Source organism: Hirundo rustica, chromosome 7, assembly GCF_015227805.2.
Source record: "Hirundo rustica isolate bHirRus1 chromosome 7, bHirRus1.pri.v3, whole genome shotgun sequence".
In the NCBI taxonomy this organism is placed as follows: Eukaryota; Metazoa; Chordata; class Aves; order Passeriformes; family Hirundinidae; genus Hirundo; species Hirundo rustica.
Window position 1 is genome coordinate 11,382,228 of NC_053456.1, and position 15,106 is coordinate 11,397,333.

Genomic DNA, 15,106 nt, shown 5'->3' on the forward strand with positions numbered 1-15,106 from the left:
GTCAGACATTTAAATTATCTCTCAGGCTGATACTGCTTTAGTAATATTTTATTTTGACATCAAACTGTGGGGAGTGACTTTATAATAATGGGGAATAAGGAATGCTAGATTCAATCACTAGGAAGTATTTAATTGAGTTGCTGAACTTTCTGAAAGGGATGCCTGACTCTTGCGTTTTGAGCATGGTATGAGTTGATCTGACAAGTAAGAAGATGCATATGCCCCAGTTCCTGGGAGGGCTCACAAAGCACACAGTGTGTTAATTCCTGTTATATGTTTTACAAGAATTTCTCTATTCCTTTCTCTACGCACTATCTGTCCTTCCCTGTGTGTTGTAGAAATTTAATCTCTACTTCTCCTCTGTACTTTCCAGAGCCTATTTCCATCTTCCCAGACTTCAACTTGAGCAGTGTACATCAAGTATCATACTAAGCTCTAGGTACCTAGATTTTGTCTCTCTTGGGTAATCAGGTGTTTCAGGCAAGTAGTGAAAATTCTCATAAATTTAAGGTTATTGAGTTTAAGCTTTAGGGTGAATTGTGTATCCTAGAACTGAAATAAAGCTAAGAACTGTTCGTCTCAACATGTATATTTGTATTCATCTTTACAGTTTAGCAAAGCAGAAACACGGTGTTGTGGAGTCTGTGGTTCTCCTCTCTTCTAAGTTTATATCATAAGCAGCCTGCTGGAAAGGGGACAGCTTGCTTCTAGGAGCTGAGCCTTTACAAGGACTGCACAGCTTGCAGTTTAGGAGTGAAGTGTAAATGTCACATATGAAGGGATGCAGCTCCCTACAGCATAGACAAATCAGTGCAAGGGGGAAGAAGCTTCCATCTAATTTGTCCATTTGAATTATCATTGCAGTGATCTTTCAGGGTCACACATGCACAAAGTCACTGTGCCAGCCAGACTTGCCTTAGGGGAAAGAGAGATCTCAAGCTGCTTAGAAAATGGTTCTTTGTATTAATAAAGTGCTGTTTTCTTTCTAGTTGTGGCTTGTTGACTTCTTTAAGTCTTGCATGGAGGCAGCAAGTGTGCCTGTCTGAAACCAGAAATCTCTATAGACGGAAATGGGTTGGGTCTCGGTATCCTGGGATGATAATGGTTTCAGTAGCTTTTCTGAATGAGGAAGGACTTAAACCAGCTGTGCTCACCGCCTTGTCTCAGTCTTGTTCCACATCAGCTTCTCTAAGCTGGCAGAATCACCTGTGAGATGTCAGTACTAAGGAAAGATTTGTGATTCTGACTTCTTTTTTCCCCCCCAGTAGTGGTGAAAATGGCTCTGCCAGGCTCTTTCTGCAGTGTTCCCAGCTTTAGCATGGGAACCTCTTTGGTTTTTAATGTCTCCGATTCTGTTTAGGTCAGCATTGGTTCTGTGAAGTCTTTAATGAGTAGATCCAGAATAAGATGTTTAGCTGGGTTGTGGTTGGTGTTTGTATTCTTTGTGGTAAGTGGGAGTGATTCTGCTTGGCTTAAGTTTATTTCTTCAGGGATAAGTTAAACTATATAACCTTACACTTGCCATTATTTAATAACATCTCAAGAGCCTCAGCTGGTGTCTTGTAACTTGTTAAGCAGCAATAATTTGATCTCACGTCTGAGTCCTGAGGCAAATTCATCCTTCGTTTTCACTTGACAGACTTTGCCCTTGAACCAGAGGAAATCTTCTGCTTGCATGTTTATTCAGAGCTTCTACCACCTCTTAGCAAGTTTTGAACTTGATTAAAACTAAGAGATTAAGATGAAAACTAGTCTGCCCTTAGTCCCTTTGTTTAGTTCCCCTTGTGGATGAGATGGTCTTGGAGTTAGTCAAGCGGTACAGCAGATGCAGCAGGGAAACTGGGAGAGTTCAGATCCGATGAATCAAGATTTTACTGGTCTGGCACAACACATTTTTTCAATTTGAATTTCCTGTTTGATCCTGACATATTATTTGATGCAGTATGTGGTTTTATGTGGGAAAACTGATTTCTTTCATCATTCTTTCTTGGATAAAACAGCTGTGGAAGTCTTCCACTGTGCACGGAGTATGTGGGAGGAAACAGGATGGTTACAAAAGAAGTTGAATTATCAGCTGTGATCAGAATCAATTATTAAGTCCAACTTCCAGTTGTGGCAGATGTTTTTGGACGGCTGGATGACAGGCTTAAGTTTTACCTAAGTGCAGGGACCTGAGGATGGTTGAAAAAGGGTGCTGAGCCACGGGGAGAAAGTGAACAGCAGCACTGACTGAGGCCAAATAAAAATGGGTTGGGCAGGATTATATTAGACTGATTAGAACACAACTACTTGCATTTCTTTAACTCCCTTTTTTTCTTTTAAAAGGGAAGGGCATATTTGTGCTTATTTTTTTATACAGTCTGAATAATAGTAATTATTTTTATCTGTGCTACGACTGCATTATTTATATTGCAATCATTTCGGGAAAGATGCTTTCTTCTTTGTACTACATTAAAGTTCCCCTGCTTGCTTGGGTTTTCATTTTCCTTCTGAAAGACGAATATCAAATTTAGTAGGCTGAAGTAATTAATGACAGGAGGAATGAAAGTTTCAGCAATGTCTTGCCTCCACCTTTTTATCTGCTTTTTTCCCTCTGAGTATGACTGCTCTGTTTGCTGTACCTAATGATGATTCTTTATGGGGAAGAATGTGGATGAAGGAACCTAGGTCTGCCTTTAGTTTTAAAGATGGTGGGGAGTGCACAAAACAAGCTTCCGGAAAAAGAAGCCTTGTTGACTGTTAATATTTTATAAGTTGTGGCACATTTTTGGTTTTGGTGCTTTTTTCCCATGACTTTTTTCCTTGAGCCCCATGGGTTTTTAACATTGAGGCTTTGATGGACAGGTGCAGAAGGCCCAAGAAATGGATGTATCTCAGGAACTGGAGCTTTCCACTTGTGAATCAGGCAATTCAGACTGTGCTTACAGTTGAAGCTGCATTAAATATCAGTCTGATTTTTTTAGGTTTTGTTAGCCAGCCACGTGGAAACCATGTCAGATAAGCTACTAATTGGTGTACTAAAACCTCTCCATGCTTATTTAGAAACCATATAGAATAAAATCTGAGATTATAACAATTTAAAAAGAAATCCTGCAAAGTTCTGCATGCTCTTGGATTCACCTTCATCCCAAATATATAGAGCTGGAAACAGAATTTAACTTAATGTGATGGTGATTAAGTAAAATAAATCCTGTACTCCCATACATTTTCTGGCATGTGCTCTAATTCTGACTTTTCTGCATGACCTGCAGTCAGCTTCCTCTTGTACTTGGCCTTTGTTTCCACTGCGTCAAAGAAGTGGAACTGATCCTGTCTAGATACCATACACAAATCTGTGCAGAGTAGTGTAAGTTATTGCCAGTGAGCATCCATTCTAAAAATCACCGAACAAGCATTTTTTCATTAAAAATAAAACTTATATTATCTACCAGTTCCTTCTTTTATATCTTAAAAAAACCCAACATTTTCAATGCTACCATGGTAGTCAGTGATCTTGAGTGATCATAATAAATACAATTAGATTTTTCTACAATGCTCCTGAGAAAAGTAAAATGCTAGCTTTTCATTTACTGTTTCTTCTCTTTGAGACCCTGGGGATAAAAACCAAATGGGCTTGATTGTCAGGAAACCATTGCTTCCCTGTGCCAGTGTTTGCCAGGAGTGTAATGTGAGTAGGGCTTAGGTGTTTCTCACCAGCTCTAAGGAGTTGCTGCTCTGAGCTCTGGTTGTAGTCAAATGTGCTCTTGTAGACATTGTAAAAGCTGGCATGGGCTGCAAGCGTTGGCACTGGTGTACTGGTGATGCAGCATGGTTTGTGAGATCCTGCGTGCATGCAGCTTCTCAAAAGCTCTCAGGGAGCTGAATTAAAGTGCTGGGGAGACAAGAACGTTCCTAAGTCCTACTTCTATTAGTTAGGAATAGAAACTCATGCTTTTTAGTACATCAGGAGAGTGCTGTGGCAGGCAGGTGGTGCTTCTGAATACTGCAGAGAAGCACCAGCCTCGAGTCTGCTTCCCCATCCCTTTCCTTAGCTAACAGCTGCAGTGGATGCTCTGGAGATCACAGAACCAACTCTTTAACTTAGTAGCCATTGTGACAGGATCTCAGAGGCATCTCAGGTCACTGGTTGGGAACCATTTCTGGCTATAGAGCATAGCCTGGATTATACAATTCAAATTTGAATTATTTTTAAATAAACAAAACATCTCTATAAACTTTGCTTATATGTGTGTCTTAACAGTCTGTAGTAATATCCATCTTTATAAAGGTGAAGCTTTTATTTATAGTGGAAATTCCTGGTTATCATGCTGGTCATGCCTGTTTTACTAGTTGATAATCTTTCTCAAAAGGCATGTAGACTGGGAAGTAGTCGCTCCCTAGTTTTCCTTCTGTGGTTTTTCTTCTGCTTCAACCACCTTCAGTCTAAGACATTCTTATCTCACGATTATTTCCCACTGAGCATGTGACAGTATTTTAATGGCCATCTAATTAAAGTATATTAATTATGCATCGGACAGGGCATTCTGGATGGGAGTCACTGATGTGTGCAGTGTGTAGCACTGTACAGTTTCTGCCAGGGTAGTATCCATGGTCTTGCATTGGCCTTTAACCGGACAGATAATGCCTTGGGGCAGAAGGCTCCTGTTCCTGTGGCTGTACAGGCTGGCAGTGTTGTTTTTTTCCTTCATTGTTTTGGGATAACTGCACCTGTTTTGTTTCTTGGCTCAGAGGCGGCTGTTTGGAAAGTTTAGGATGCCCCACCATCTCACAGGAGGGGCATATATGAGGTTCTGGGCAACAAGTCCCTGTCAGTGATTGTAAATAAACCTAAAAGAAGGTGCTGGAAAGGGTTGGTTCTGGAGCTTCCCCAGGTCCCTCCAGCACAGCTTGCTGGCTTAACTTCACCGACCCAGCCATCCTCTGAGAGTTAACCCAGAAGGAAGCAAGGCTGCAGCTTGGCATTATCTCCTTGTAGATATCTCTAGAAAGCTTTCTGTTGCAGGACTTGTGTGCATTAGCAGGCTTTTCAGGATGTTCTGTGGTGACTGGAGGTGGAATCTGCAGCATTTCTGCCCCCTGCCCCCCCCCAGTGTGCTCTGTGTAACTGAAGGCAGTGAGATGCCTTTGCCTTTTTCTGTGACAGTGCTTTGTCCTAAAAACGCCAGGATGCGCTTTCCTTTTCCTTCCTACTCTCTATGCTCCTTGTCAGTGCTTTACACCTCGGTGTGCTGTGTGTGTAGAGAATGAGCATCCCTTCAAGAAGTGCTAAGTGCTAACAGTAGAAACTGTAATTTCCTGGTGTTGACAGTGATGGGTGTTGGGGCAGTCAGCATCTCGGTGAGCTGCACCGGTCGTAATTGCCCGAGGAGGCAGAAGGATCTGTGCAGGGAATGCCAATTGGGGAATGCAGGCTGGAGAAGGGCCTCACCCTGTGATGCCATGGCAGCAGATGGTGCAAACAGCTGGAAATCTGGACCTGGGCTGTGGGGCTGGAGTCACCTTCCCTGTCTGCGCAGAGGGCTCCTGCCCTTCGCTGGTGAAAACCACCGTCCATTTCAAGGCTTCAAATTGTTGGTATGCCTGCTAATTAAATTATATAGGGTATAGGCAGTCCAGGTGAGACAAAATATCACCCATCGATTCCACAGGTATCTCCTTATTCCTTCGGGTTTTGGCAAATAAGCCTCAGGCTGCCGCCAGCAGGTGTCTCCCTGGGAGCTTGGTTTAATCTTGCTTGCTGTTTTCCTGTAACACCAACCCTGGGAAATAGGGAGGATTCAATTTCAGGTGTGGCTAAGCTTCAAGCAATTGTCAAGAACAACTAAATTTTTTTTTTTTCCCCTTATATGCTGTGGTTTGATTTCTGCTTTTCCCAAGCCATTTGCAAGTGTCCCTTTTTGAATATGCATAGAGCAGTTTTGAAGATAAAATTGGGAAAATAAGAAAACATTTGTGACGCTACTTGCATCTTTAGTAGGAGGAAGGGAAAGGGATCAGTACAAAAAACTGTTCAGGAATGGAGCTTAATCTGGACTCTGGCAATGCCCTGAAGTCTTCACACCCCTGAGAGTGTCCCTCAGCTCTGTTTCAGTTTACTCGCATGTTAACAACAAATACTTCTTGCTTTTATTGAATGGCTCTGCCTTTTAGTCACATTTAAATAATTTTTAAAGCAAATACTGTGCAAAGCTGACCACAGACCTGGCAAAGGAGGCTGTTTCCTGGGGTGCTGGGTGTAGTGTGGATGACCAGCAGCTGGATGATGCTGATGCCCACGTTGTCTGAATCCTGACGTTTGCTTGCTTCAAACACAGGGAGTCCAGGCTGTTGCCATAAGTTTTCCAGCAAATGCAGAGATGGAGGTGAGAGCAAGGAGGGGAGAGGTTCATTGATTGCTCTTTAGCCTGACACATCCCTGCTATGTGTGCATATGGAAGTGGTGCCTGAGGGAGCTCCTGTGCCTCTGCAGAATGGAATTTTTCTGTCTTGTGAATGAAGGCAGAAGAATTCACTTTCTTTTATATAATTATTTGTATAAATAATTAAACTTCAGTAAGGCTGAGGCAAAATCTTAGCATTGCCACTGCAGTGCAGCGCAGAGGATTAATATTAAAGTGGGAAATGTTTTTTATCTGCAGTTCGGGTATGACGGGATGCTGCACCAAGGCTAATTCCCGTAGTTCTGTCAAAAGGTATTTTCTGACTCTAAAAGATTTCCCCGAGCCATCCTGCATCAACAGCCTTATTGATTGATATCTCTAGGGCTCAGGGACCCACTTTGTGTCTTTTATCTCTGGAGGTTGTGCTAATGAGAGCACGGTGAGGACGGAGTAATTAGGCGGTGCAATATAAAGGGTGTTTGCAAGGGTGTTTGCAAGGGTCCAGGACGAAACTGGGGCAGCACCCTCAAGCACAGTCAGCAGGGAAAGCCATGGCAGTGAAACACAGAAGCAGCAGCCTGGTGTGCAGTCAGTTTTAGGCTCTGAAATGGCTGGGCTCTTTGTGAAGGCTGCGGAGATCCATGGAGAGCCTGGCAGTGAATGGAGGGTGGGTGTCCCACGGGGCATAATGAAGGAACCTCTGAGCAGCCACAGGAGTAAGTGCAGGGCAGGGAAAAGCTGCTTTTGCTCTTTAAATTGACACTTTATGTAAATGCATGGTCTTTCGGGGTGGGTGTGTTTTTCCAAGGTATGCACTGTGGATTTCCTGGCGCTCTTGAGGTCTGGGGGAAGGCTGTGTGGCTGGCTGGAAAAAGCACTGTGGGAATATTGTATTTCCAAGGATTACTTAGAGGAAAGTAAATCCTTATCTCTATCTCTTCTCCACTTTGATTTTGCCTTATGTACATGTCTGCACCTGTCTCTCAATTATTCAGGTTTTTTTTAAATCAGTAGAGGGTAAAGGGTGTGTCTGTGCAGCTCCTTGCACACGGGTGTTTGATTCTTGTTCAGGTGTCTGTATGGGCTGTAGTAAAGTAATTGGTGAAACTTAAAAATCCCTGCTCTTAATGAATTTATTTCAATTTTTGATGCTTTTGTGGATTCTTCTGGCTGTTTGAGCTGGTGCTCTTTCACTCAGTATCGTAGTTGTTATGTTGTCTCCTGTTACTTAATTTAATAAAGCTTGTAAGAGTGTAATGTTTGTATTGCCTCTTCTCTAAATCTGCTTAAAGCTAATGGAAATTTTCATCTGGCTGAAAACTGTTTTAAGTGACAGTTTCACTAACTCTGAAAAACTCCTATTTCCAGGTGTGTTACTTTCATGAAGGGAAGTTTCTTAAAACTTTTGTTTGCTGTGTTCTTGGTTGAGCTAATGCTCATAGATGCTATTAGGGGGGGCATGCTGTGACTTGTTGACATGACAGCATTAATACTGTCAACATTATGGTTTAAAAAGTTGTTTTTTGAAGTAAACAGGCTCATTAAATCCTTCTTATTTGTTTCTTGTTTTCAAGTCTGTAAAGCTCCTGTTCTCAATCATCCCCGCTCTATCTTAAATTGGAGTAATCTGATTCCAGGATTGAAAATTTTAATGTCCCTCAGAAAAGTAACATAAATCATAAATTGCATGATTTCAGATCAGTCTTCTGCAGGATGATTTTGTTTGACTAACCAGGTCAGTCCCTGAGAGCAGATTTTGAATGTAGCCAGGGCTATTGCTTACTCTTGCAGATTGAAGTTGGAATTACTGTGCATATGGTTATTGTGTCTGGTGCTGGTGTTGGATGTGGTCAGGTCAAAGTGTACAACAATTTCCTCATACCAGCTTAGTAAAGTTAATTTTATCATACTGGTATGGGTTTAATAAATATAGGATTCCTCCCTAACAGAAATGGGCTTTTTAATTTGTTTCTATTTCCTAAATGTTGTTCTGCTCAGAGAGATGGCAGGCATGAATACTCTGAACTTGCTGTAGTTAGGTGCTTGAGTCTAAGGAAAGAAAACTGAAGCATTTGGGATTAAAGAAAAGCATGTGCTCTTATAAGAATTGTTAAAATAAAAAGCACTTTGCACCTTCCTGGCCTGACATTGTTGGCCTGGGTCTCTAAGCACCACCTTAACCTGTTGCTGATGGCAACCATTTTGTTTATTGTATTTATTATGGCCACAAATACATCCACTAGATTTGCAAACTCCCACCCATAATGATGCAGATTCTAGTTCAAAGGGTGAAACTTGTGAGGTAAGAGGGAAAAAAGCCAAGGTACTGGGTGATAGGTATGTCCTTGTCATTGTTCAGCCCTTGGAGCAGTTCATGCTGAAGTCAGGTTTTTGGAACTCCACTTCAGAGCCAGTTGTGATGGATGATGAGTGGTTCTGCACTTAGTGCCAGAAGGCAGCAGCAGGGCTGGGCTGGGACTGGAGCTGGTGACTGGGTCAGCCTGGGATAACTGGATATGATGGGAGAGAGAGGGGCAGGTGGCATTGGGGGAGCTGACCAGGGTCACTGAGCCGAGTGGAGGCTGGGAAAGAGGTGCTGTGTCTGGGGCCAGGGAGAGCAGCTGGGACACTGGGAGATGGCCAAGCAGGAAACCTTAATGATGTACTGTGCCCATGTATTTCTGCTTGTAGCTGTGACTCCTTTGTTTTAAACACTTAATCCTGCTGAGGAGCATATACACGTTCCTTTATCTTTAGTGGGTTTGTAGACTCATTTTCCTGGATAAACCTCTACAATACCTGTGTTGGAGTTGGACAGGCTTGCAGCTAAGCCAAGCATGGGTTTTGTCTGTGCTAATGGGAAGAGGCATATAACCCCAGCTGAAGCTGTCTCCGATGGACACCCACAGAGGGTGACAAGAGAAGTCACAGCTGGAGATGGGGGTGCCAGATACTGCCCTGGAGGGGAGGGTATGAGCTGAGGTGTCAAAGGGGTGTCTGTGTCAAAAATGTGGCCCAGTGCTCATGGGCTTGTGCCTGGCAGAGTGGAGTAAAGAGGAACTCACCCTGTTTTTCTTTGGCATCGCTGGTTTTGCTGGTGTGAGTTCTTGGCTTGTAAAGGCTCTCAGATCTTTAGGGTGTTGGGCTTTGCCCACCTAATAGGGGTTGAGCATGGGATTTGGAAGTGCTGTAATGTTTGTCAGCTTTAGCAGCTACCTGTCTGCTCCTGGTGGAGCATGCCATAGGAATGTGGGGGGGGAGGCAGGTTCCTGTGGTGTCATCCACTTTCATCTGCACCCAAAATGGGGATTCTTCTGAGGGTGATGCAGGTGGTTCATGCAAGAGGTACCCATCTTGCCTGTTTCAGCTGCTCTGATGCTTGGAAATGGAGCAGATGATGAGTGGGCACAGTGGGCCCAGGACAAGTTCAGTCCTTTGCAAAGTCTAATCTGAGGACCATAGTGGGGCATCTTTGTTAGGAGCAGGTGTGATGGAAAGCTCTCTTCCCAGTTTATCACTACAGAGTATCTGTCTTCTCTAGAGCTTACAAGCAAATAACTAAAAGATTTGAATCTGACATCCTAAAGTTTTTAAAAGCCAGAAACATCTTTTTTCATTGGAAAGGACATTTGAGAGACCGCTTTAAAAGGTCCCAGGTGGTGCAAACAAGGGAAGTGCTGACCCTTGTTAACTGTGGTTCCTGAATAGCTGGTGCAGCGTCTTCTCCCCACTTTTCACCTTGCCCAGACCTGAAGGGGTTACATTTTAAAATGAATAATGACTAAATTTATTCGTCATGGACAAATGATGACAGCTGTTGAGATGCTCCTGTTAGCGCTTCCCAGGGGATAAAGTCGGGCTGGTTCCTAGTGCAAGCCAGCCGAGCCAGGCACACTCAGCTCATCGTCAGCCCGGATTATTTGTCCTGGCTTCCCCTCGCTAGTGAGGAATTTCCTCCCCAGAAGTGAACCGAAGTTTCCCGGGCTGAAGTGGGTGTTGATAAGAATCGTGCAGGCTCTGCAGCCATAGAGAGAGGCTAGAGGCCGTGGCTGTTTAAATCCACGTGTGAAGACAGCATGCTTAATGAATCCGAGGGGCGATGATTGATTACGTGCCGGACTGAAAGCTGCGGCGCTCCGAGAAGCACTCTTACATCTGGGCACGCTATGGAAAATATGAAGGAATGTTGAGGAAGCTTATTTGCAGAAGGATATGTACTTGTAAGCAATTTTCTCTTCTTCTTAAATAATGTAAAGGAATTGAAAAATGTGAAGCAGATTGTTTTCTCTCTGCCTCTGAGACAGCAGAGTGGCGAGCAGACAAAGGCCTCTTTTAGAAGGGCATGTCTTTGACAGAGTGCTGTAAGATCCTTATAGATGAGCACCGGGGGTGTCCTGTGATGGAAGAATGCCAGTGGTTATTTAATGTTAAAATGGGGCACTGATTCCGCTTAGTGCACCTCAGCTGGTGTCCTGAGAGTTGCACCCATGCTGAATGTGCTGTTTGCAGATATGCTGAAAAATATGATCCCAGTTCAAATGATTATTATGAGCGGGAATCAATAGGTGGCGAAAAAAAGAGGTTTTCTTAACAATGACATACAGTAGCTTGGTTTTCTGTTCTTTTCTTTACTCCTGTGTGCAGGTTCCTTTCTGTTCTTTGTTTCTCTTTCTGTTCTGCACACGTGCTGCTGGCAGACTTGTGCAGTTCTGAATGTGGTGCTGTCATTCTGCACTGCTCAGATGAGAAAATGCTGTTGGGTTATTGAAGGGATATTCTGGTATGATAAATATGTAGTGCTTAGTTTGCAGACTTAATAAGCAGGAAGATGTGATTGTAATCCAGTCATCCCCAGAACTGTGGGTGGGCTGGTTTGATTTTTGGAGTGCTATATTTTTGCTAGTGCTCAGAAAAGCCTGTTTTAGAAAGAAATGATACTCTGTTTAGTTGCTAAAATGCTACAGGAGTGTAATGCTTTTAATATCTGGATTTTTTTTAGTTTTGATTTATTATATGAAATAGCAAACCACACCCTCCTTTCAGAGGGCTGAAGCTTTAAAAATGCATATAGAAGAGGAAGTGAGTTAACTAAGGCTGCATCTAGATAGGCTGAAATGCAGCTGATGGAGAATTTTATTACCTGATGAAAGAGGTTATGAACTAGTAAAAGTGTCTTTTGTTTCAAATATGACTGACTTTCTCCTGACTGTTAATACACATATGTCAAATAATAGTTTGCTAAATATTTATATAGGAGCTTTTGAAATAAGTGCAACTGGGACAAGTTTTGCTTTGAAGTTTTTGGATTGAATGGCTGTCCAGGTCTTTCTGAATCACTTAAACCTTGTCCTAGAGGCTTCAGAGATTGCACATTTTAAAGGCTGTTTTGATCTGCCCTGACCTCGGTGCAATTCACACCAAATAGTGTTTTTGAAATAATTCCTGTTCCAACTAGACTGTGTCTTTTGGGGAGAAAAAAAAAAAAAAAAAAATCAATTTTGCTTTTTTAAGAACTGCCTGTGGTAGAATTCACTGGGTGATGCACCTCCTAACCTCACAGAGGGTCAGCCCTGTGATTATTGCAAAACATGGAGGGAGGAGCAGGGAGAAAGAGAAGGAAAAAGGGCAACTTAGAATTTAATTTTGTAACCTCCAGCCAATTGCCTTGTTGTATATTTTTCTATTAGGTGAGAACAATATTAATAAATCACGTTGGAAAACTCTGTTAATAAATCTTCAGTAGCTGTGTTAACACAGAATATAATCAAGCAACTTATTAGGAATCTGGCTAGACTAAACAATCTCTCGCAGAGAATTTTCATTTAATTGAATTAAAAACATATTTTCTAATCCTTTAATCATTCTTATGATTGTTCCCTGAGCTCTTTTCAAATTATTTTTGAATTACATTTGTCAGAGCAGGACTAGTGTCAGCAGGGAGATAGCACGGTCTCCATGGCTGCCTTCAGGCACCGTGTTAAAGAGACAGCCCACATCCTAATTGTGGCTTATATTCTCTTTAGCTGTGTGACCTGAAATTTATCCAGGTTAAAGTTCTTGTGTTCACTTTTGCCTGAACAACAGTACAAGTACCAGCTATTATTTTACCCCTTTCCTTCAGAGTTGCTTTTTTATCTCTAGCCCTTTCACATATTCCGAGATGTCTTGAACATCAGAATTAAGAGGAGGGATGTCCTTGTCCACCTTTTTGAACTTTTTGGTGCTTTTATGTACCTGCCGTGTCAGTACTGAGTTGTGATTGGAGTATGGCATCCTGTGCACTGCTGCATATCAGAAATGGGGTGTGTAGGTTTTTACATGATCTGTGATAGTTCTCCTGTGTCCAGCTGCTAATAAGCCAGTGCCACTTAGGGCAGAGAAAACTGAAGGTGATTGAGCTGAGAACAAAACAGGCTTTTCTTCCTGTTCTTTTGCCTTCCCTAGAATATGCCCATACTGTTATCAAGTTATTTTTTTACTTTCAGAAAGCTCGGCCTGTATTGAATTTCACTCATTAGTGTCTAGCTAGGAGCCTGTACTTGTTACTAGATGTTCCCAGGTGCTTTCCTGAGCAGGGATGGATTAAAGCACCTGCCTTTTTGCCAAGTGGAAATAGTGAAGGAAATGTTCCTCATGGAGAGGGTGTGTACCTTGGGCTGTTGGAGAGGGATGGACATGAAGCAGGTCTCATCTTGAATGAAGTGTTCCTGTGGAGAAGCTGAGTGATGGGGGCTGAGCTGGCCTTCTGGCCTCAATAATTATGTGTTCTATCTAGATCAGCTGCCCAACTGCTCTGTCACCTTTCAACCTAAGGCTGTTTCTTCAAGTGAATTAGCTAATCTGTGTAAAACTGCAATATAAGCAGTCCTTTGGAATTGAAGTAACCTTGACTGAGAATCAAAGTGGCTGTAATTCATTTTTAGTTAATTTATGTTCACATTTGGAGGTGGAGATTAACAGATGGTTGTACACAGAAGGTTCTGTAAGGTTTAATGCACCTTATATTTATGTTTTTATAAATTTGAGGAAACTTATTGTATTTCCTTGTAAGGAATCTCTGGTGCTAATTTAAAGAGTTAAATGGGATTTGTAGCTCCAGATGGGTCTGTGATTAATGGTCTGTGGTTCATCAACAACAGGGGTGTTGCCATGTGAACTTTCCTGGGTGATGCTGTTTTTCCTTGGTCTGGTGGAGGCAGTTGGCAGGCGGGACAGGGCAGCCTCTGCTGCTGGGTCCTCCACACTTGGATTTGCTTGTGGTCTTAGTTTCACTACAGTCCATTTCAAAAGAGCTCTTAGAGGCATAAATGTGAGAGATGCAGACTATCAACAACCCAAGTATTACCTGGGGCTTGCATCTTTCTGCTGTAGATTTGAAGTTCATTCTTTTCATCTGAACACATTCATTAAAGGGTTTGTAACACAGTGGCTGCAACAGCAAAGGATTGGGTTCAGTGAGCTGGTGGTATTCCACAACTAAGTGCATTTCTAGCATGAGGACACTGGTGAGATGAGGGCTGGCAGAGCAGGCTGGAAAAATGTAGCATGTTTGCTATAACATGGGCATGTTCCTTGGAACTTTGTTTTGTTGGACTTACAGCTGAGTGTGTTTTTTTGGCAGATAAAATTTTTGATGATGAAGACTCCGTGGATGGGAACAGACCTTCCTCAGCCAGCTCCTCTACGTCTTCAAAAGCCCCGGCAAACTCACGCAGAGTTGGGATGGGCACTACCCGCAGACTGGGCACTGCAGCTCTGGGCTCCAAGTCTTCAAGTAAGCCAATAGCCTGTATGAATTGATGTCTGTGTTCTCTGCCTGCCACAGCCAAAGTCTGGTAGGATGAATCTCCAAGCAAGCCCCACATCCCCATAATTTATTTTGCACTTTGTGAGAGGTTGCACCTGTGTGGTTTCGCGCTGAGGGCTATGAGTAAATCATGTTGGTGCTCCAGCGTGTAAATTTTTGCCTTTTTAGTACCAACTCTATCTGAACTGAGGCTGCCTGTAGCTACATTCCAAACTTCAGCTCTTGCAGTCTAAACCTGACACACTGGCTTTTCCTGAGACCCTTGGGCATTGCTGGTAATGAAGGTGCAGAAAGAAAACAGAACAGTCATTCTGAATGTTAGCAAAAATTCTACATGTAGCTCTAATATTACATGTGTCCTAGGGAAAGGGAGAAAGTTCCCTATATCAGGCAGTCTCTAATCTGATTAGTATTCCAGAGACTATTTATCTTCCTTATCATTCGTCTGTTTGTGCACCTGTCAGATCTCCACCTTCATCTATTATAGATGGGATTAAATCCTTTAAAATAAAGTCTCCCATATAATTACGGTAAGTATTCCCTTTCATCTTTCAGACTGTGTCCCCTAACTGTTGAGTGACTACCGTAATGACTTCCCTAATGTGCCCTCTGTGCCTGTGAGTTGAAGGATGCCACAAATGTCTCGCCAGTGCCTGGCATTGAATTTCCCTGCCTCTGCTTTCATTTCATCTGCAGCACTCCCAGGCTGCATGGGTAGTGAACTTTCTCCTGATTAAGTGCCTTGATAGCTGGTGGTTTCTTAATTGATTCTCTTGTTGATAACAAGATTGAAAAGGCTCTTTCATTTGTGTGTCAGCAGCCAAAGAGGGAGCAGGTGCTGTGGATGAAGAAGACTTCATTAAGGCATTTGAAGATGTCCCAACAGTTCAGGTAAGCAGAGGTGTTAAACCATGCTGAA

At 42.7% G+C, this 15,106-nt stretch overlaps 1 protein-coding gene across 5 annotated transcripts in view; it reads left to right on the plus strand.

Annotated features, from left to right (window-relative positions):
* The window catches only part of CLASP1 (cytoplasmic linker associated protein 1), a 170,592-nt gene that overhangs the window by 66,417 nt on the left and 89,069 nt on the right, over window positions 1–15,106 (plus strand). For all 5 annotated transcript variants that reach the window (XM_058421334.1, XM_058421335.1, XM_058421336.1 and 2 more), the window contains exons 9-10: window positions 14,002–14,154; window positions 15,005–15,078. In XM_058421334.1, the coding sequence (XP_058277317.1) occupies window positions 14,002–14,154; window positions 15,005–15,078 (227 nt within the window). The remainder of the gene's footprint in view (window positions 1–14,001; window positions 14,155–15,004; window positions 15,079–15,106) is intronic.